This window comes from Globicephala melas, chromosome 12 (genome assembly GCF_963455315.2).
Source record: "Globicephala melas chromosome 12, mGloMel1.2, whole genome shotgun sequence".
Classification (NCBI taxonomy): domain Eukaryota; kingdom Metazoa; phylum Chordata; class Mammalia; order Artiodactyla; family Delphinidae; genus Globicephala; species Globicephala melas.
Genome location: NC_083325.1, coordinates 55039141 through 55061367, shown reverse-complemented (window position 1 = coordinate 55061367; position 22227 = coordinate 55039141). Strand labels below are relative to the sequence as shown.

The 22227-nt window shown below is 36.9% G+C and overlaps 1 protein-coding gene across 7 annotated transcripts in view; it reads left to right on the top strand.

Annotated features, from left to right (window-relative positions):
- The window catches only part of PLEKHH2 (pleckstrin homology, MyTH4 and FERM domain containing H2), a 106348-nt gene that overhangs the window by 59159 nt on the left and 24962 nt on the right, over positions 1-22227 (top strand). For all 7 annotated transcript variants that reach the window (XR_004039858.2, XR_004039856.2, XR_009566093.1 and 4 more), the window contains 5 exons: positions 5959-6039; positions 10010-10189; positions 14260-14368; positions 15318-15430; positions 21574-21753. Coding sequence is in view for 3 of the 7 variants with exons in the window: in XM_030857802.2 (XP_030713662.1) it covers positions 5959-6039; positions 10010-10189; positions 14260-14368; positions 15318-15430; positions 21574-21753 (663 nt within the window). In the remaining 4 variants the exon portion in view is untranslated. The remainder of the gene's footprint in view (positions 1-5958; positions 6040-10009; positions 10190-14259; positions 14369-15317; positions 15431-21573; positions 21754-22227) is intronic.

The following is a 22227-nucleotide window of genomic DNA, read 5'->3' as shown; positions in this document are numbered from 1 at the left end:
ACAATTGCATTTTAAATGAGTATAAGTTGATGTGATTATCAGATGACTAAACCATTAGAATTTATAGACAGGATGCTTATTAGGTTTCCTTCCTACCATTTGTGAAGGCTTGTCCACCCCCATATTTTCACCTGCAAAGCCTTATAAGAGAAAAACTCATTCTGCGTGACTTGTTCTGAGCTCACGTTCAGGCTACAATCCCAGATATGGCAGAGCAGCATTTGAATACTTTGGAGGGGAGGAGGCTTTTCCAAGTTGTCACACTGTTATTATTAAGTACAGAAATATGTAGGTAGATATTAAGAACTTGACTAATTTGATTCTGGACAGTCACTCTTGCAACTTTTAATGCTTTGGAAGAACATTTCCTATATAAAAATTCATTTATTTTTAAAATATGTATTGAGCAGTTACCACATGTCAGGCAATGAGCTGCAGGGTATTAAGATGAATAGGCCACTGCCCCATCCCTCAGAGAGCCTCATATCTATTGGGAAAGAAAAGGACGTCCACATATTTATAATGATATATATAAAATACTATTGTTGACATGCATCATAAGGTCACAGAGAAACCTAATTTAGACTGTGGGATCAGGAACAACTTCTCAGAGAAGATTTGCCTGTGCCAAGTCTCCAAGGAGGAGTATGAATTAATTTTGGAAACGGACAAGGAAAGGTATCCTGGGCTAGAAAACAGCACGAACGAAAGACACAGTATCTCAAAGCAGTGCCACCTATGTGAAGAGCAAGTCCTTTGGAGAAAAAGTTGGAGGGTCCTGATCATGGAGGGCTTTTTTGTCTTGTTAAGGACTTTGTTCTTCATCCTGAAGGTGTTGTGGAACCCTTCAGGGTTTGTAACAGGAACATGGCTATATTCATGCTGTTAACAGATTACTCTGCTGAGAGGAAGATGAATTTGTGGGAAGCAAACTGGAGGTTCTAAGAACAGTAAGTGGAAGTGATTTTCCTCAAGAGGATGGGACTCTGAACTGGTCATGGGGAAAGAGACCAGAGGGTGAATCTGAATAATGCTAGGAGGTAAAATCTTCCGTTAGACTGAATTCAGCGACTAGGAAGTGGGAGAGTTAAGGATGGCTGGGTGAAAGACCATGCCAGATAATAGAGAGCTCAGAAAACAGGAGCAGTTTAGGATGACTAAAAGGTTATTTGGGGAACTGTCAACGTTTAGAGCTTGTGAAGACACCTGAGTTAAGAAGTCCAGCAGGCAGTGGCAACACCAGTCTCCATCAGAGGAGAGGGCTAGGGCTTCCCTGGTGGCGCAGTGGTTGAGAGTCTGCCTGCCGATGCAGGGGATGCAGGTTCGTGCCCCGGTCTGGGAGGATCCCACGTGCCACGGAGCAGCTGTGCCCGTGAGCCATGGCCACTGAGCCTGCGCGTCCGGAGCCTGTTGCTCCGCAGCGGGAGAGGCCACAGCGGTGAGAGGCCCGTGTACAGCAAAAAAAAAAAAAAAAGAGGAGAGGGCTAGGTTGGAGAGAACGATATGGGGAATTATCATCATGGATATGATAGTTGAATCCACGACAGTGAGAGAAATCACCCAGGAAACTGTGTAGGGTGGGAAGAGCAGGGGACTGTTGATGGGACACTCGGGTTCCCAAAATTTGAGGGCACATAAAGGTGATGTATGAAGAGACCCTGGAGAGTACGTCCTGGAGGCCAGGGGTGGAGTGGTTGACAGGGAGGGAGTTATCTGTAGTGTCAGATGCGGTCAAGTGCTAGGGCAGAAAGTGCCTTGTGGTATGTTGAACAGTAACCGGGTGATGGGTAAGTGCAGTATTGAGTGTGGAGGACTGTCCATACTTTCCGGCACATGAGAAAGAATCAAGCTGGGAGGGAACATGGTGTTAGGAGAGGCACTTTTTCAGATGGGAAAGGCATACCTTGAGTTTCCAAATTGAAGGGAGGAAGCTGGGAGAGAGAAGTGGGAGGTTAAGAACAAAGTCCAGAAGAAATGGGTGATCGGGCATGGCGGGAGGGCACTGTGGAGGGGCTGGACTTGCAGAAAGGTGAGGAAGGATGAAAATACAAGTTTGTGGGGCAGTGAGTGAAATCATGTCTGATGTCCTCAGTTTTCTTTGATGAAGATTACTCCAGTGAACAGTTCCATGAGAGTGAAGGAAAGGATTGAGAATAAGGGAAGTAAGATATACCCAAGGACAGATAGAAGGATTGATTTACCGAGGGCCCACCTGACTTCAGTGATTTGAGTTCATATTGGTTATTCTTCTCTAAGATGCTCAGAAATAAGAGCAGAGACTTTACATTGTAGTGATGTGAGGATAGTCATTTTTTTCTAACATTTTATTATGTGAATTTTCAAATACGCAGAAAAGTTGGAAGAGTATTTTACAGTGAACACTCATATTCCCACCACCTAAATTCCACAATGAACATTTTACTTGCTTTATGCATATCAAGATGATGATTTTTAAATCATTCTTTTATTATGGGCACTTTCAAACACATGTGAAAGTAGAAGGAATAATAGAAAGGACCTTCATATATTCATTACCGAGTTTCAACAATTATTAACTATGGCTAATGTCATTTCTTAAAACCTCCCGTAACCTTCTTTCTCTTCCTACACGCTCCACTGGATTACTTAAAAACAAATGGAGGTAAAATTTTATTGTGTGGATTTGTTAGAAGCATGGGAATGCAACATAATCACAGGTTTTAGAGCAACAGCTGTTTTGTGATCAAATATCAAATTCAAGGTTGGTGGAGAAGGAAGAGAAGCCAGGAGGGAACTGATAAACTGGAATAAAATGGAAGGGTTGGAGGACTTAAAAGTTTTGAATGAGGTCAAAGAATAGGAGTGGTGTGAGTAGGAGGGTGGGAGCTGGGGGGAGGTTGGGATCAGAGAGTAGAATGTAAATTTCAGAAGTGGAGCAGTTCCCAATGAAGGAAAAAGGACCAGGGTGTGGCCAAGCGGATGAATGGCAAAAATGGAAGGATAGCAAAGGTTTTTAGAAATGAAGAGAGCAAGGAACTGTGAGTTAAGATTGTAAGGAGGCAGTACAGCAAAGAGGCTAGGGCAAGAGTTCAGGGGCCAGACTGCATGGGTGCATGTTCTGCCTCTGACAGTTGCCACTTGTGTGACCTTGAATAGATTACTTAGAGGCTCTGTGCCTTAGTGTCCTTTTCTGTAAAGTGGGAATAATAATAGTGCCAACCTCACAGGTGCTGGGAAGATTAAATAAATTATTTAAGCATGTCAAGTGCTTTAGAACAGTGCCCGGCACATCATAAACATGCCAAAAGTGCTAGCTATTATTATCACAAGAGTTTTGCCTAGATGCTGAAGTCAGCAAGACAGGTGGCAGGATTTGTGGTGGAGAAGGCTACAGGCGTGAACATATAGGAGAGGGGAGAAGACCATGGGAGCTTATGTTTTGTGTGATGACAAAGGCCAATCAGAATATGATATACTATTTGTCATCAAAGTTTCAGAGAGAACTGATATAAGTAACTTTGTCATGGATGCAAGGTAAAAAAATTTATTCTTTCAACTACTTAGTTCACCAAAGCCTTGAGGTTTGAGATTGTCTTTAAATCTTTGTGAGGATTCTTCTAGTGTAATTTGTTTCATTATGATTTTTTCAGAATAAGTCAGAATTGGAAGAAATCTTAACATAATCAGATGTACATAAAAAGATAGACTATGTTTTAAAACACAGCTTTTACTGTAAGTTGGCAGACGTCTTCATTAATTTGTAGTTCCTCAAAGGCACACATTGTTCTCTTTAAAGATAAATCATTTCAAAAGTATACTCTCTATAGCCAGATGCATTATTCTTCAGTTTTGCTAAGACTCCTTTCTGGAGTTTGTTTAAAAGGAGAAAAAAAAAGCTGCATAACACAAGCTATTTAAAACTTCCAGGATATTCATCTGTAAATATATGTTTCTAAATTTAATTAAACCGAAACATGTCTTGCCAAATGCGACATTTTGTTTTGTTTTTCCTCAAGCAACATTTAAATCCATCAAACTGTTAGATGGTGGAGTTATTTGTTTGCTTAAACCATAGTTTTGAAAGCCCAAAGGCTGGCTGCATTTGTGGGTTTAAACGAAACATGTGTTTTACTTCTCCTTATGCATAATGAGGAAGGAAGCATTTATTGAGTAACTACTAGTATCCTTTATTTACATTTTCTCCTTTGGTCATCACAACAGCCCAATGAATGAGGTGTACAGTAATCCCATGTTAACGACAGAACTTGGGAGGTCAAGTCAGTTGCCTGAGGACATCATCCATCCAGTATGTGGTAGAACTGGAATTTAAGCCTTGGTCCATGTGACCTCAGAATCCAGGCCTTTTCTACTGTTGTGACTTGCTGACTAAAATCCGTTGTGGCAATAATTTATATTCTTCTCATTGTACAACTGTCAGAGCAGTCCGTTTAAATGTTATGTCATTACAAGGGCCCTGCAAAATATGTGTGCTCTCCACCCCTATATGCTGCCCCTTCCCCAGTGACCTCTCCCCTTCCTCGCTTAGTCTCAGACACATGGGCACACACCGTCTCAGGACCAAGGAAGCTTGCTGCTTCCTTGCCCGGAGTGTTCTTTTCTCAGGTGACTGCATAGCTCATCTGCCTCCTCCAAGGCTTGAATCAGTGTTGGTGATGCCTTCCTGACCACCTTATTTTAAATTGTAAAACACGTCCCTCCTTCTCCAGGCACTTCCTTCTCCTTTCCTGCTGTAGTTTTCTCCTTCGTATTTAGCACCATGGGCAAGCATGACAATGGAATGTTGGGCTTTCGTTTTACCGGCCAGTGTCTTGGTTTCCAGGTGGTGGGCCACTCCAAATTGAAGCCCACTCTAACTATTGCAGGAGAGGGTCAAGCCTCAAGGCAGAAGTTGGCAGGGCTGCCAGGGTAGTGGGATTATAGGGCAAACTCAACCAGGCTCACCACATTCTAGGTCTGGGGCAACAGAGCCTATTATCAATCTTACCCACTGATGGGAATGGGGTTCTTGGTGTTTTTCTAGGCTTGAGGGTGTAGCTGGGACTGTCTGGCAAAGATCTTCAATGCCTGTACCTGGGCAGAACTGGGGCAGAGAGGAACTCACAGTGAGGATCTTCATAAAGCTACCAAACGATGAAAAACCTGTGGTATTCAGTACAAATTTTGGTAGAATGTCTTCCTCCAAAAAAACCCCCCCCAAAAACTAGGCTTTTAAACTCCTTGTGTTCTTGATGAAGATATGTAGCACGCTGCTGGGTTAGTTGTCTGTCTTCCTCACGAGGCAGTGAGCTCCTTGAGGAAGGAGACTGTGTCTCATTCATATCCGTCCCCCCAGTATCTAGACTAGCCTCTGACTATTCAGAGTCAGGAATCAGATTCAGGTTCCATCCCAATCACTTGACATAGTTCCTGACATGTAGGAAGTACTCAATATGTAATAATAGCTTTTAGTATTATTATTTTACAATTTTGTGTGTATCCTTCTGGAGAAGGTATCAAATGTGTTCAGTGTATTATTACTCTGGAAAAGGCATCAAATGTTTTGAATGATTGAATCTCTTACATTTTGGAAATCACTAGAATTCTTAGGTTTCAATCTTGTTTCTAACATTAGAGTGTTAACCCAGAGAGCCCCACAGAGTTATTGGAAATCTATGTAACATAAAAACTATGAAATATACTTACTTGTGAAACTGCATCTTTGAATCCTTAGTCCTAGGCATAGTACTTGACATATAGTAAACATTCGTTAAATGTTGAATGGTGAACACCAAAGCAAAACATACCATGCTATTACTATAATGGGTAAGTTTTAAATAGCATTTGGATAGTCTAGTTGGAATATCACTTATATCTCAAGCAAACTGGACAGCCGAACAACTTCAAATAAAGTGTATAAACTATACTTTAAGGTGTCAGAGTTCTGAGCTACATTTGTAATTCTTTGAAATATGATTTCAGGTAAAACATGGCTACTCCAAGAGAGTCTGGTGTACACTTATAGGAAAAACATTATATTATTTTCGTAGTCAAGAAGATAAGGTATGTATGTATTTTTAATATGCTAATTAGAGGAATTTTTTGTTTGTTATGGCTTCAAGTTTTCCCTTTCACTGTTCTCTTGCTAGCTCAAACTTCAGAATTTTTGATAAGGTTGAAATTTTGCATAAAATTTATTACTAAGGTAATCATAGACCTACAGGGTCTTTTTTTTTTGCGGTACACGGGCCTCTCACTGTTGTGGCCTCTCCCGTTGCGGAGCACCAGCTCAGTGGCCATGGCTCACGGGCCCAGCCGCTCCACGGCATGTGGGATCTTCCCGGACCGGGACACGAACCCGTGTCCCCTGCATCGGCAGGCGGACTCTCAACCACTGCGCCACCAGGGAAGCCCCCTACAGGGGTTTTCATTCTTAATTATAAGCCTTAGTAACTTTTAATTAATTCTTCTTCTAAGACCTAGAAAAGTCTTCCTCTATCCCACTTTCAACCATCAATTTCTCATATTTTTCAGGTCTGACAGACTAGATAAGGTTGATTGAAGGGAACAGCAAGCTAGGAAAAAAGAGCTGGGAAGGGAAAAGAATCCAGTCCTGTCCCGGGCCCTCGAATCCCTAGATACCACTTATCTATCCATCCATCTGCATATCTATATCCCATTCGTTCATTTTTAACTAATCTCCTCCCCGCCAAAACTTGAGTTATTGCATTTTCAAAGTAAAAAGATGGGTATCTTCCAAACATGAAATGTATACCTAATTATCATTGTGCATACCCCATGTCATCTTTGGATTACTGAAACTATAAAAATTGAACTAACATGGACCAAGAGTATTTGCATAAAACAATGATGCCAGCTCCACAGAACAGCAGCCTGTGACTGATTACTGTGTTAATGAGACTAAACTTCTTGGTCCACTGACCATGTAGGTCAGTTAGTATTTCTCTGCTCTATTTTCATAGTCTGCACTCTCAGTTCTGACTAGCCATATTTAAAATGCATGCCATTATCGTCAGTATCGCTCACGGGTTGGTACTTAACACAGTGGAGCCATTGAGAGTGATATCTCTGAAGTAATGTGGGAATATGCTCATAAAAATAATACAAGAATAAGCACAGTACAAAACTGCATATTCAGTATAACCCTAACTCAATTATCAGTCAGGAAAACAGAAGCCACTCTGTGTATTCCAGTTTTTAACAATTTTAATGCAGAATTAGGGACATACATAACTTTAGGAAAGTCGGGGGAGTAGAGGTCGGGGAAGCAGCTGCCACTGAAGATCTGAGAAGCCAGCACCAATGGTCTGAACACAAAGCACAGAGGCATCTGGTACTCAGCAGTTTACTGAGAAGCCTCTGTGATACATCAGCCCAGGCATCTGACTGCAGCTGTCTCAGGAGAATCATGACTCTTCTTTCACGCTTACCTTCCACAGCAAGTTTGGGATTCTGAGTTTATAATTCTCAGTCCAGCACATCTATGTAAAGATACACATAGCAGAAAAGTCAGAAAGAAGTATGCCAAAATGTTGAGTGAGAGTAGAATTATGGATGATTTTTTTCTTCCTTTTTTTTTAATAACTTTCTGTTTTTACCAAGTTTCTATATTCGTGTTTTATAAATAGAAAAATAATTTAAAATTTGCTGAGAGTAGAATTTAAATGTTCCTACTATTACTACTAATAATAATTTTGTTTTTTATTAAAAATGGATAACATTGATCACAGAAGGAACAAGTCAGAGGAATGTAGATAGCTGAACAGAAATCCATTATAATTACTGGAGAAGTGTTGAGAATGCTTGTGAATCGGTATTAGGCTTACTTCATTTTGTGCTATAGATGTTTCAGAAACAATTTGTCTTTATCTCAATCAGTGTCTTTTAAAAAATTCAGTCAAAATATTTAAAAGCACCCGGTCTATTCACTGTTTATAGAACCATGGTAAATCCTCTGGTAAAAGGAATAATCATCTTTAAATATTGGGGTGGATGGAACCTTGATTGTCATATGATTAGGTATGCCTAAAGCACACAATTAGGATAGTATTGTCATGTATTATCATAGTAGAATTAGTTTTCTTTATCCTATTTTTTAAAGCTTGCTTTTTATTTATTAATGTGAATTTTCTGCCCTATTATTTTGCTTTTGTTTTACTGCCTTTTTCTGAAAGTATAGATAAGTTAATTTCACATTTTTCCTTCAGAAGTAAATTTTATTCACTCAGTCTCCAGAATGGTGCTTTGCACATAGTAACTACTCAGAAAATAACTGTAATTAATTATTAATTAACTGTAATTAATTTAATGGGAAAAAGCAGTGTTTCTCGTAAAAGACAACACATTTAATCAAATGAATTAATTTTTTACTATTAATCAGCTATTAGGCAGATAAGATATCTAGGTAAGACCTCACTGAGAAGCCAACATTTTAATTAGGTTTTGAAGGAAGTAAAAGAGGCAAGAGTATTCCAAGCCAAAGGAACAGCAAGTGCAGAGGCCTTGGCAGGAGCATGCCAGGTGTGTTTGAGGAATAGTGAGAAGGTCAGTGTGACTGGACTGGACTCCGTTAGGGAGAGGATAATAGGAGATGAGTTCAGGGAAGTAATGGGGACCAAATCGCAGGGGGCCTTTTCATAGTAAGGACTTTAGCTTTTGCTCCAAGTAAGATGAGAAGCCATTTGAGGATTTTGAGCCGAGCAGTGACATGATCTGACCTGTGTCTAACAGGAACACTCCAGCTACTGTCTGAAGGGAATTAGGAGGAGACTGGTTAGGAGACTCTTACAGTAATTCAGGTGAGAGCTGATTGTGGTTTAGTGTGGAGGTGTGAGAAGAGACCAGATTCTGGGTATATTTTGAAAGATTTGCTGATAGAATTTGTTGACTAAAAGGGTATGGAATATGAGAGCAAGAAAAGGGGCAGTGACAATGCCAATCTTTTTGGCCTGAACAGCTGGAAGGATCAAGTTGCGAACAACTGGGATGGGAGAGACTCAGGAGAGCAGGTGGTGGGGGAGGACTTACCAAGTGACGTTGAAATGCTATTAGACATCTAAGTAGAGCTAGTGTGAGTCAGGAGTTATAAATTTGGAAGTAGCTAATACATGCTGATGCAAAAGCTATGAGCTTGGATGACATCACCCAGGGGAGTGAGTGTAGATGGGAAAAGAGAGTCCAAGCACTGAGCCCGAGCATGGAAATGTAAGATGGTAAATGTCCTTGGAGTTACAAGGAACTTTCTCAGGCTGCAATTCCAAACCTGACCGAATATTTTAGAAGTTGTACATCTGAAGCAGACTGTGTGTGTTGCTGGAATAAATGGACTTAATTAAAGAAAAGTTTTAAAACAAATATGCTAAATATTCTACACAGCAAATAATGGTTTTCATCAGTAAAAGAGTAGGTAAAATTTAATATAAATCATTTTTAGGATGTTTTTCTTACACTTAAATTAAGATGAAAGAAATCATGGCATTTTTTGTGATATATTACATGTGTAATAAATCATATATGTGTATATAGCCTCAAAACACTCCTCATTTATTGGGGTTTAGAGTGATAGTTAATCACACTTCTTCACACCAGCTGTTTCACTTTGTTACTTTTTCTATGAATAGTATTGAGACTATGTCTACCCTTGTCCTTTTGATCCAATAACTTAAATTAATTCTGTGGGGAAAAAAGTCAAATGAATATTTTGACTGAATTGCTTGACTAGGTAATGTGTCATTTTGGTCCAAATGAATAATCCAAACCACTGTATGGAAGTGGCTTCTTGCTTTTTCCACAAAAGTTAAATGTCTAGTATTCAAATTGTTCTTCAGTATCACAGTTGGCATGTTGGTTGTGGCTACTACTTTTGTAACAATGTGGATAATCCAATTAGCTTTAGGCATTCATTTAAAAAAAGGTATGCTTTATAAAGGTAAGAATGAAAAACACTATGAAAAATTTTAGCAGGAAAATATTTAGAAAGTTCCTTCCTTACAATTACTAATATTTACTTTAGTTTCCTTTAGGTCAGATCAGACTCTGGGAGGCTAAAGTTGAAGAGGTTGACAGATCCTGTGATTCAGATGAAGATTATGAAGCCAGTGGGCGAAGTCTTTTATCCACACATTACACTATTGTGATCCACCCCAAAGACCAAGGTCCGACTTACCTCCTGATTGGATCCAAGCATGAAAAGGTATGTAAGGTCTAATTGGTTGATTTAGAATGATTTAGACTAATATGATTAAGTATTGGTAATAATTTTCAAATGACCGTTAAGTACAATCAAAGATTTACGTATAGATTTGTTGGACATAGTATTTTTAAAATAATTTTATTTCTGATATATTTCAAACACAAAAAATATAACAGACACCCTTTTTTACTTAACAGATGTTAGATTTCATGGTATTTTTTTATCGGCATGAAATTAATAACCATCTAAGTGTTCAACAATAGGAAATTGATTAAATAATGTCCATATGATAAAATATCCTGCAGCCTTATATCTTTTTTATATTAAAAATAGATAATTATAATTTCTGAATTTTACTAACATAGTATAAGCACGTCCTTAATATAATCTCAACTATGTGAAAATATGATGTACATATATATTTTAATAGAAAGAAAAAAGTCCAGTATATTTGGGGAGCAGAAAAATGGATTCTTTTCTTTCTTTCTTCCTTATATACATAATCAATGTATACAACTTGATGCTTTGGAAATAATTATGTGCGCATGAAAACATCACTGCAGTCTATGGCATAAACCTATCCATCACATCCAAAAGTTTCCTCTCAACCTCTTTTTTAATTATTATTTTTGTGTGTGTGTGATAAGAACTACATAACATAAGATCTTCCCTCTTAGTAAATTTTAAAGTATGTAATACAACATTGTTAACTATAGGCACCATGCTGTATGATAGCTCTCTAGGACTTATTCATCTTTTTTTTTCCCAGGACTTATTCATCTTGTATAACCAAAACTTTGTACCCTTTGACTAATACCACCCTGTTTCCCCTTCCCCCTAGCCTCTGGCAACCACCATTCCCTCTCTGCTTCTATGAGTTTGACTATTTTAGATCCATCATATAAGTGGTATTATAAGGTATTTTTTGTCTTTCTGTGTCTGGTTTGTTAGCAGGCAACAAACCTGATTGCTAAGAAACCAGACACAGAAATGTCCTCCAGATTCATCTATGTTGTCACAAATGGCAGGATTTCCTCCTTTTTAAGGCTGAATAATATTGTATGTATATACCATATTTTCTTTACCCATTCATCCATCGATGGACATTTAGGTTGCTTCCATGTCTTTGCTATTGTAAATAGTGGTGTGATGAACATGGGGGTGCATATATCTTTTTGAGTTACTATTTTATATAAATTTATATTATAAAACTTCCTTCAGATAAATACCCAGAAGTAGAATTGCTGGATCATATAGTAGTTCTATTTTTAATTTTTTGAGGAAACTCCATACTGTTTTCCATAGTGCTGCACCAATTTACATTCCCACCAACAGTGTACAGGGCTCCCTTTTCTCTACATCCTCACCTTGTTATTTCTTGTCTTATTGGGGTTTTGTTCTGTTTTTGATAGTTGCCATTCTAAAAGGTGTAAGGTGATAACTCATTGTGGTTTTCAGTTGCATTTCCCTGACGATTAGTGATGTGAGCTCCTTTTTGTGTACCTGTTAGCCATCTGTATGTCTTCTTGGGAAAAATGTTTTTCAGATCCTTTGCCCATTTTTTAATTGGATTGTTTGTCTTTTTGCTATTGAGTTGTATGAGTTTTATATGTATTTTAAATATTAACCCCTTATCAGAAATATGATTTGAAATATTTTCTCCCACTCAGTAGGTTATCTTTTCATTTTGTTGATGGTTTCCCTTGCTGTGCAGAAGCTTTTTAGTTTGATGTAATTCCACATGTCTATTTTTGCTTCTGTTGCCTGTGCTTTTGGTGTCATACCCAAGAAATCATTGCCAAGGCCAGTGTCCAGAAGCTTTTTCTCAATGTTTTCTTCTAGGAGTTTTATGGTTTCAGGTCTGATGTTTAAGTCTTTATTCCATTTTGAACTGACTTTGTGTACTGTGTGATATCAGGGTCCAATTTCATTTTTTTTAATATATATTTTATTTACTTATTTTTGGCTGTGTTGGGTCTTCGTTGCTGTGCATGGACTTTCTCTAGTTGTGGCAAGCAGGGGCTACTCTTTGTTGCAGTGCATGGCCTTCTCATTGCGGTGGCTTCTCTTGTTGCGGAGCACAGGCTCTAGGGTGCATGGGCTTCAGTAATTGCAGCACGCGGGCTCAGTAGTTGTGGCTCACAGACTCTAGAGTGCAGGCTCAGTAGTTGTGGCATGCAAGCTTAGTTGCTCTGCAACATGTGGGATCTTCCGGGACCAGGACTCAAACCTGTGTTCCCTGCATTGGCAGGCGGATTCTAAACCACTGCACCACCAGAGAAGCCCTCCAACTTCATTGTTTTGCCTATGGATATCCAGTTCTCTCAACACCATTAATTGAAGAGACAATCCTTTGCCCACTGTATTCTTAGCAACCTTGTCAAAAATCAGTTGACCATATATGCATGGTTTTATTTCTGGACTCTCTATTCTGTCCCATTGGCCTAATGAAGCAATCATTAGGCCCATTGATGGACCTAATGTCTGTTTTTATGCCAGTACCATACTATTTTGATTACTGTAGCTTTGTAATATATTTTGAATTAGGAAGTATGATCCCTCCAGCTTTGTTCTTCTAGCTCAAAATTACTTTGGTTATTTGGGGTCTGTTGTTGTTCCATGTGAATTTTAGGATTGTTTTTTCTATTCCTGTTAAAAAAAAAAATTGGGATTTTGATAGGGATTACTTTGAATCTCTATGGGTTGCTTTGGGTAGTATGGACATTTTAATAATATTAATTCTTCCAATCTATGACTGGATGTCTTTCCACTTATTTGTGTCTGCTTTAGTTTCTTTCATTAGTGCTTTATTGTTTTCGGTGTACAAATCTTTCACCTCCTTGGTTAAGTTTATTCCTAAGTACTTTATTCTTTTTTTTTTTTTTTGCTATTGTTTTGGGATTGTTTTCTTAATTTCCTTTTCGGATAATTCATTGTTAGTGTGTACAAACACAACCGATTTTTTAAAATTAATTAGTTCATTTATTTTACTTATTTTTTGGCTGTGTTGGGTCTTCATTGCTGTGCGTGGGCTTTCTCTAGTTGTGGTGAGTGGGGGCTACTCTTCCTTGCAGTATGCAGGCTTCTCCTTGCGGTGGCTTCTGTTGTTGCGGAGCACAGGCTCTAGATGCATGGGCTTTAGTAGTTGTGGCATGTGGGCTCAGTAGTTGTGGCTCACAGACTTTCGAGCACAGGCTCAGTAGTTGTGGCGCACAGGCTTAGTTGCTCCGTGGCATATGGGATCTTCCTGGACCAGGGCTCGAACCCATGTCCCCTGCATTGGCAGGCAGATTCTTAACCACTGCACCATCAGGGAAGTCCCCACAACTGATTTTTGTATGTTGATTTTGTATCCTGCAACTTTATTAAATGTATTGGTTCTAACAGTGTTTTTATGGAACCTTTAGGGTTTTCAACAAATAAGATAATGTCATCTGCAAACAGAGATAATTTTACTTCTACCTTTCCGATTTGGATGCTTTTTATTTCTTTTTCTTACTCTGTTGCTCTGGCTAGGACTTCCAGTGGTATGGTGAATAGAAGTGGCAAGAGTGGGCATCCTTGCCTTGTTCCAGATCTTACAGGACAAGCTTTCACTTTTTCACCATTGAGTATGATATTAGCTGTGGGCTTTTCTTATAAGGCCTTTATTGTGTTGAGGTATGTTCCTTCTGGGTATTATTTCCTTCTTTAAATTTTCTGGATTTCCTAGGTATTTTATATGTTCTATTTGTATGTACTAGGAGTCAGATTTTAAATTTGATCGAATTTGTTGTATTTCATAAAAGAATATTAATTGGTTGTATTTATTCTAGTCTCTTAATGTCACATTACTTTAATTTTCTTATGCTTTTCTAAATGTGAACAATGGGGAAAAGGTACTATGAGCACAATTCAAATAAGCTGGCTTCAGAACTCTTTAAGTGGCTTTTAGTTATTATTTAAAAATTAAGAGTGTTTGTTTTTCCATTGTCAAAGTTTTCTACTGTTTATGCAAGTTGTGTTTTTCCTTAAGTCATCAAAAACTGTCTCTTGGTTAACATTTCTATTAATATGTTTTGATTTTTAAGGACACTTGGCTTTATCACCTGACTGTTGCAGCTGGAAGTAACAATGTAAATGTTGGATCTGAATTTGAACAACTCGTTTGCAAATTGCTAAATATAGAAGGGGAACCTTGTAAGTTTATAACGTACAAGGCTTTATGGTTTATGAAATGGGCCCCTAACTCCCTTAGCCTAATAGAGTTTTCACTTTGCGGGTTCCTGTTTCCCTGAGATGTACCCATCTTCTCACAGGCTTTGCTTGTCATGGGCCAGGATTCTCATTGTGGTTCTTCGGCTCTAAGGACACAGTCATTCCTTGACATGTCCATATCCTGTCACACCTCTCTGCCTTTGCTCACATTACTCCCTCTGCCTGGAACACCCTTCTTCCTTCACATTCCCCACCAACTTGATGAAATCCTACCTACCTTAGGAGCTCCCCCAGCCAACCCATCCCAACTCAGCATCTGGGTCATAAAAGGTGCCTAATAAATATTAAAATTATATCCCAATGCACTTTACCATTTAAAACTTTTATAGCATTTGTTGCTTTGCACTGAAGTTTTTTTTATGGCTAAGGTTTCCCCATTGAGAGCCTAGATTCTAAGCTCTGCTTTACTTAATAATAGAGATCACATTTTATTTGCAGTGTCTAGCATAGGAATTTAATAAATGTTGATTTTAGGAATGACTTCAAGTTCCTCTTTATCTTTCTGTCTCCTGCTGCCCTGGCTTCTCCTCTCTGTATCTTCCCCCAGCTCCCTCTCATGTACAGTCATCTCCCCACCTAGGTCACCAATCTTTAGCACATTTAAGCAACATGACAACGCCCTGGTAGACTTGTTTTGGCCTAGAATATTTCTACCAAACTCTTCTAGCTTTAATTTATCCAAAACAGAAATAGGAGAATCCCAATGGCCTGGAAACTGAAATAAAATAATGTTATCAGAGGTTTTTCATGACTTTTATGACTTAAATTGTGAGCCAAGCCAGAATGAGGTAATTTCTAAAGGACTGATTTAATGTGAGGCCAAAATAAGTGATTCTTTCTATTTCCTGTTCATATTTCATTCTGTGTTTAGCCTCTCAGATATGGAGACACCCTACTTTGTGTCACAGCAAAGAAGGACTCATTTCTCCTTTGACAACACTACCTTCGGAAGCTCTACAGACAGAAGCAATTAAATTATTTAAGGTAAGATTTTATATGGAGTTATATATTGTTAAAAAATTTAATAGGAAAAAATAAAACTTCAGATTATAAAGTTTCACTCTTTTCAAGAAAATTCAAAATGTGATGATGATTAAGAAAATCTACTGAAATAAAATTAGGTGAATTTAATATGCTTTCTGAGTGAGGATTTGAGATTTACTGCAGTAAACTATCTATGGTTTGGGCCATGTGAAACACTTAATATCAGAAGAATCATTTCCTCTTCAACCTCTCAAATGGAGAGACTCCTGACATCACTTGTACCTCAGTGTTGGGAGAGGGATCAATATCCTTCTTCTTCTCCAGTGCTACTCTCACATTCTTATTACTCAACCTCTATTAGAAATCCGTGGTGACTTGAAGCTTACTATTCAACTATATCACTCTTAATCCTCCACCCCCATCATCTCTGTCATCAGTCACCTTCTGGTAACTCCTCAAATTTCATTAAGGATTTTGGCTCCCAACTCACATCTTTCTCTCTGCCTCAAATCTTGCCATTACCTGAATTACTTTGCTATCACTTCACTCACCAATGCCACGGCCTTAAGATTCCTGACCTTCTCAATGTCAGTAAGCTTCCTCTCTACCCTGCTTCACCTTCCAATTCTCCATGTCCACACCCTGACCTCAACATTCCTCATAAGTACACCACTTCTAAAAGCTTAAATTCTAATGTGTCTTTCATTAACCATAATCTCTTAGCCCATGAGCTCTCTAATTTTCTTTCTTCCATTTCTCATCCTCACTAAGACATTTTTTTGAGCCATTTATTTTCTTTGAGATCAAGAGAGAGCACAATAACTGCCTCTTGGCTTTTCTTCCTTCTTTATCTAGTCTGGATGACTTTCATTAATACTCATAGTTCCTTGGGACCTGTAGGTCCATGCAATCTTCAGCTGAACCCCAACCGAGATCAATGCTGCTGTCTTGCCTGCTTCCCTATTAATCGCATACATACTGCTAGAGAGCATCAAACAGCCGTACGGACTGGAGCCAATGTAAATCTGTGGTCTTCATTCCTTAGGGTCAACTGTCTCTCCTTTTGCTTGTCTTTGGTCACATCCCCTCAAATTCCCTACTTAGTAATGCTCCTCACAACAAAGTTACCTTCTAGTTCATTGGGAAAATTAGAGGGCATCAGAATTGATCACCTCGAATCTCCCTTCTCAACAGACATTCTTTCATCTATTTTTTCCTCCATTACTCCAGTCTCAGAATATAATGTACCTTCTATGGATTCATGTCTTGACTCTGCACTGGGACCTTGGTACTTCATTTTCCCATAGTCTCTTAAAGTCTCAATTTTTGTCTCTCTTTTGGCTTTTTCTTGCCTACATTTCACCCATCTCAAAAAATTATATATTTACTAGATAATACTAAGGAATTGTTGTTAATTTGGGAAGGGGATAATGATGACATGATGGTTATGGGAAAAAAATCTTTATCAGTTGGAGAGCCCTACTGAAGTATTGGTAAAATAACATGATATACATTAGAATACTACAGAAAAAAAGTGGATGCAGGGGTTGAACGAAACAAGTGTGGCAAAATGCTTGTTGACAATTGTTGACACCAGATGATGGGTACATTATACTGTTCTCTCTACTTTTGTTCATGTTTTAAAATTACCATAATTTTAACGTTTTTAAAAATCCACCTGTAGAATACACAAATATCCAAAGCAAGAAAGACTTTATACAAATATATTTGAATATCTGGATGAAGTGATCAACTTTATAACAAAATATAAATGGTGAAAACCAGTTACACAGGTGAATGAAAATTTAAACAGGGAAATTTACTAAACTTTGTAAGTGTGGTTAATTTCAATGCTGTTTAAACTGTCCCAAAGCATAGGAAAGAAGGAAATTTTGCAAAATTTTTTTCTTTTACTTTTTTGGGGGTAAATCTCAAACATATATAAGAGTAGAGAGAATATTATGAAGTATAAGATACTCATCATCCAGCTCCACAGTTGTCAACATATGACCAATTTTGTTTTATTCTCCCCAACCCCACTGCTCCCCAAGATTGGATTATTTTGAAGCAATTCTCAATCATCATGTCACCAGATTCTTTTTGTGAAGTGAGTATTCCTTTGTTACCAAACCCCAGAAAATATTGTAGAAAACAGAGCATTTCATACAAAAACTAATAAAGTATTAGTAAACAGAATCCAACATCATACTAAAAGAATACTAATCATGACTAAGAGGGATTTGTTCCAGGAAATCAAGGATGGCTAAATATTAGGATGTCTATTAATATTATTTATTATTAAGTTGACAGTCATCTCTATAGATGGTGAAAAGGCATTCATAAAATACTGATAGATATTTCCTTAACATGATAAAATATTCCTGCTTAGTAAAAACAAATGTCATGCTTTATGGGGAAATGCTTTAAACATTTTCATTAAAGTGAAGAACAAGACAATGATACTCACTCCCATTAATATTTTAAAAACTTCTTATTAAAGCATAATCTGTATAGAGTGTATCCCCATTATTTTTAATATTATTATTATTTAGCATTCTATTAGTGGTACTAACCAGTTGCAATTAGGCAGTGAAAACAAATTAGAAGGGAACAAATTGGAAATGCAAATATTTACAGATTATGTAATTGTATACCTGGGGAAAAAAACTTAAAAAACTACTACAAACAAAAAAGATAATTCAAAAAAAAAAAAAGATAATTCAATCAGATAGTGAGGTACAAAATTAATAAGCAGAAATCAAAACTTTTTACACGTACAAACAACAACCAGTTAGAAGATAAAAGGAAGAACTTCTGCTTTTTGGCTGTGATGGAGCAACAGGAACTGGATTTACCCTACCAATGGTTTTCAGACTTGAATAACAGGCTGTGCAGGACAGTGATCCTCAGGAAAACAAATGAAGTAAGCTTTACAATCGTTGCAGCTTAATATCTTGGAGAAAGTTTCATGACCACAGTGCATGGAGGGACACCCAGATGGTGCTTGGCAGTCTTCCTGAGTTACCAAGACAGAGTTTAGAATTTGAGGAGGCCAAGATGGTTAGAATTCACAAAACTGAGAGGAGTGAGCAAAAGAGAGTGGGAAAGTGCTCCACAGATTCATAGAGGGTTCCTTTTGAGTTTTTAGCTGAGAACTGATAATCATATGTGTGTGAGGAAACTACCTGAGGCTAGGGAAAGAATTACCAGAAAAGAATAGACAAAAAAAAAAAAAAATTCCTGGAGCTTACACATAGCTGAAAATAGTTTGTATTCCTATCATCCAGAATGGAAAGACCTCCTAATGCACTAAGCATCAAGTAGAGTACTCAAGATAGAAGTCACATTGATTTTTAATAACCTAACCTCAGAAATGGCATATCATCATTTCTGCCATATTCTACTGGTCACACAGACTAACTCTAGTACAATATGGAAGGGGATTGCCTCAGATATTGTCTGAATATCAAGAGATGGAGATCATTGGGGGCCATCTTGGAGACTAGCAGCCATACTTCATATATTCAAGAAAGTAGAGGACAGCATAAGCATTTTAAGAAGAATAATGGAAGATATTTAAAAGATCCAAATTGAACTTTCAGAGATGAAAAATGTAGTGGCTAAAATGAAAAAAATACCCTGGATGAGATTAACAACAGGTAAGGTAATGCAGTAGGCAAGACTAGTGAACTTAAAGACATAGCAAGAAAAATTATCCAAAATGAAACACAGAGTTTAAAAAAAACTGAAAAAAATTGAATACAGTACAGTGAGCAATGGTATATTTTCAATCAGCCTAATATATATGGAATTGGAGTTCCACAAAAGGAAGAAAGGCAACAGAAAAATATTCAAGGAAATAATGGCTTAAATTTTCTTTTCCCAAATTTAATGAAAACTATAAAACTCTCAAATTTAAGAAGCTCAGTGAATCTCAAACAGAAGAAATGTGACAAAAACTACTCTAATATACATCATAATCAGTTGCTTTAGACAAGTTATAAAGAGGGTGGTGGTTTGGGAGGAATAACCTAACACATAGAGAACATAGATAAGAATGACAGCAGACTTCTTATTGAAAACTATACAAGTCATAAGATAGTAGAGTAACATCTTTAAAGTACTGCAAGGAAAAAAAATCTATCAACCTAGAATTCAATATCCAGTGAAAATATTTTTCAAAAACAAAGGTGACATAAAGGCTTTTTCAGATACATAAAAACCTGAAAGAATTACTCCCCAGAAGACCAATACTACAAGAAATGTTTAGTGATGTCCTTTAGGCAGTCAGAAAATGATGCCAGATGGAAATCTGGATTTATTCAGAGGAATGAAGAGCACTAGAAATGGCAAATATGTGGGTAAATATATAAGAATTTTTCCTTATTATTTCAATCTCTCTAAAAGATAATTGACTGTTTAAAGGAAAGATAATAACATTGTATTGTGGAGTTTAAAATTATATGTAGAAATAAAATATATGACAATAATAGCACAAAGACTGAGAGAGGGGAAATGTAAGTATACTGTTGTAAGGTTCCTATACTACAAGAAGTGGTATAATATTCCTTAAAGGTAGACTGTGATAAGATTAAAATATATGCTAAAACCCTAAAGCAACCACTTAACAAAAGTCAAAGAGGTTTAGCTGATAAGCCAATAAAGGACATAAAACAGAATCATAAAATATACTCTAGTAATTTTTTAAAAGGCCGAAAAAGAGGAAAACCAAAAAGAACATATGAGACAAATATAAAACAAATAGCAAGATAGAAGATTTATTCCTGATCATACTAATAATTACATTAAATTTAAATGGTCTAAACACTCCAATTACAAGGTTGAGATTGTCAGATTGTATAAAAAAACACGATCCAACTATATGCTGTCACAAGCAGTACTTCTTTTGTTTTCTGACATTTGTTGTAAGAAAAAAAGACTGACATTTTAAAATAGCCTGCTCAAAAGAAACTGATTTCACTCTCAGAACTTCATTTTACTCCCAAATATCAATGTCATTAATAAGCCCAATATATTTAATTCATTGAAACAAATATATATTACACTATAACTACAAATTTATTTAATACATTATTACAATAATTTGGGGTTCAATTAGCATGCAAGTATTTTTAAGAATTCATAGATAGAACACTTTATGAGTATTGAAGTTGCTTCCCCTGCCTTTAGGCAATCCATCCTAAACTTTCTCAGGCAAGTGTACCTACTCCTCTAGTCAGGAACAAAACAAATTTTCACAGTTTTATTACAATGAACTGTTAAAATGAAGAATGATAAGTATTAATATCCTACTTTGGAAAATGTCTAGGAAAGATTATGCTATAACCTTTTACTAGTAACCTACTCCAAAATTTAATCTCTTTGGGGGAAAAAAGTATTTATTTGCATTCATTTTAAGTTATTTATTCTACTATTTCCCAAAATATTTTCCTCAGTAAACTAGTTTTTAAAGATGCCAATTGGTATTACTAGAAAAAAATAAAGATGGGAAGGGATTGTAGTCAAATAAGTTTAGAAATTCTGTGCTGTGTAGAGAATACAAAGATAAATAAGAAAGAGTCCTTGTCTTTATGAAGTTTATAGTCTGGTAGACCAGGGACTATTACTGTTCCATATGCCCTTAAAATGAATGCATATTCTGCTCTGAGGTGGAGTATTCTACAAATGAGTTCAAGTTGGTTGATAGTGTTATTCAGATTTTCTAAATCCATACTGATTTTTCTGCCTACTTGTTCTCTCAAATATTGACAGGGGATATTGAAATCTCTAACTTTAATTGTGAACTTTGTCTGTTTCTCCTTATAGTCCTATAGGTTGTTGCACCATGTATTTTGAAGCTATGTTATTAAAACATTTAGGATTGTTATGTCCTCTAGATGAACTGACCCCTTTATCATTATAAAATGACCCTCTTTATCTCTGGCAGAATTCCTTGCCCTGAAATCTACTCTGTCTGATATTAATGCAGCCACTCTGGATTTCTTTTGATTAGTGTTATCACAATATATCCTTTTCCATCCTTTTAAACAAAAGCTATTGCTAAGAAGAGGATCAATATTTCATGCAGAATAAATCTGATCATTTCTCACCCTGAGTATATCTATTTTTTTCATTTAATTCAGACCTGCCAACTTTTTATAAATGCAGCAGTTGACTCTCCTGCAATTGATTACCACATATCTCTAGCCCAGAGCGCTTTGCAAATCTGTTTGACACATCCTGAGCTACAGAATGAAATTTGCTGTCAGCTCATTAAACAGACAAGACGGAGACAGCCACAGAATCAACCAGGACCACTGCAGGTATCTGTTGATACATATACATGCAATTTTAAATGATGTTGTGTTCCTGATTGTAAGAAAAATACATATTCAATACAGACATTTGGAAAATTACAAAAAGTATGAAATGGAAAAACAGCTATTAATATTTTTATGTATATCTTTTCAGTTTCTATATTTATATATAAATGTATATGTGTATATCTTTATGCACTCACAGTTTTTCACATTACTAGAGCTACAGTGTACATACTACTTTTTAAAAACTATAGAACATAATCATTTCCCCTATAGCCTTCAATAGTCTACAAAACATTAATACTAGTTGCATTAATATCAATTACTATACATTTAGGTTTTTCCAGTTATTTTTCCTATAATAAATACCACTGCATTAGACATCTTTGAACCTAAATTTTGTGTGCAAGTCCAGTGAATTTCATTGAGTCCACTTCTAGAATTTTCCTATATCTTCAACAATGTTCAGTGTAATTC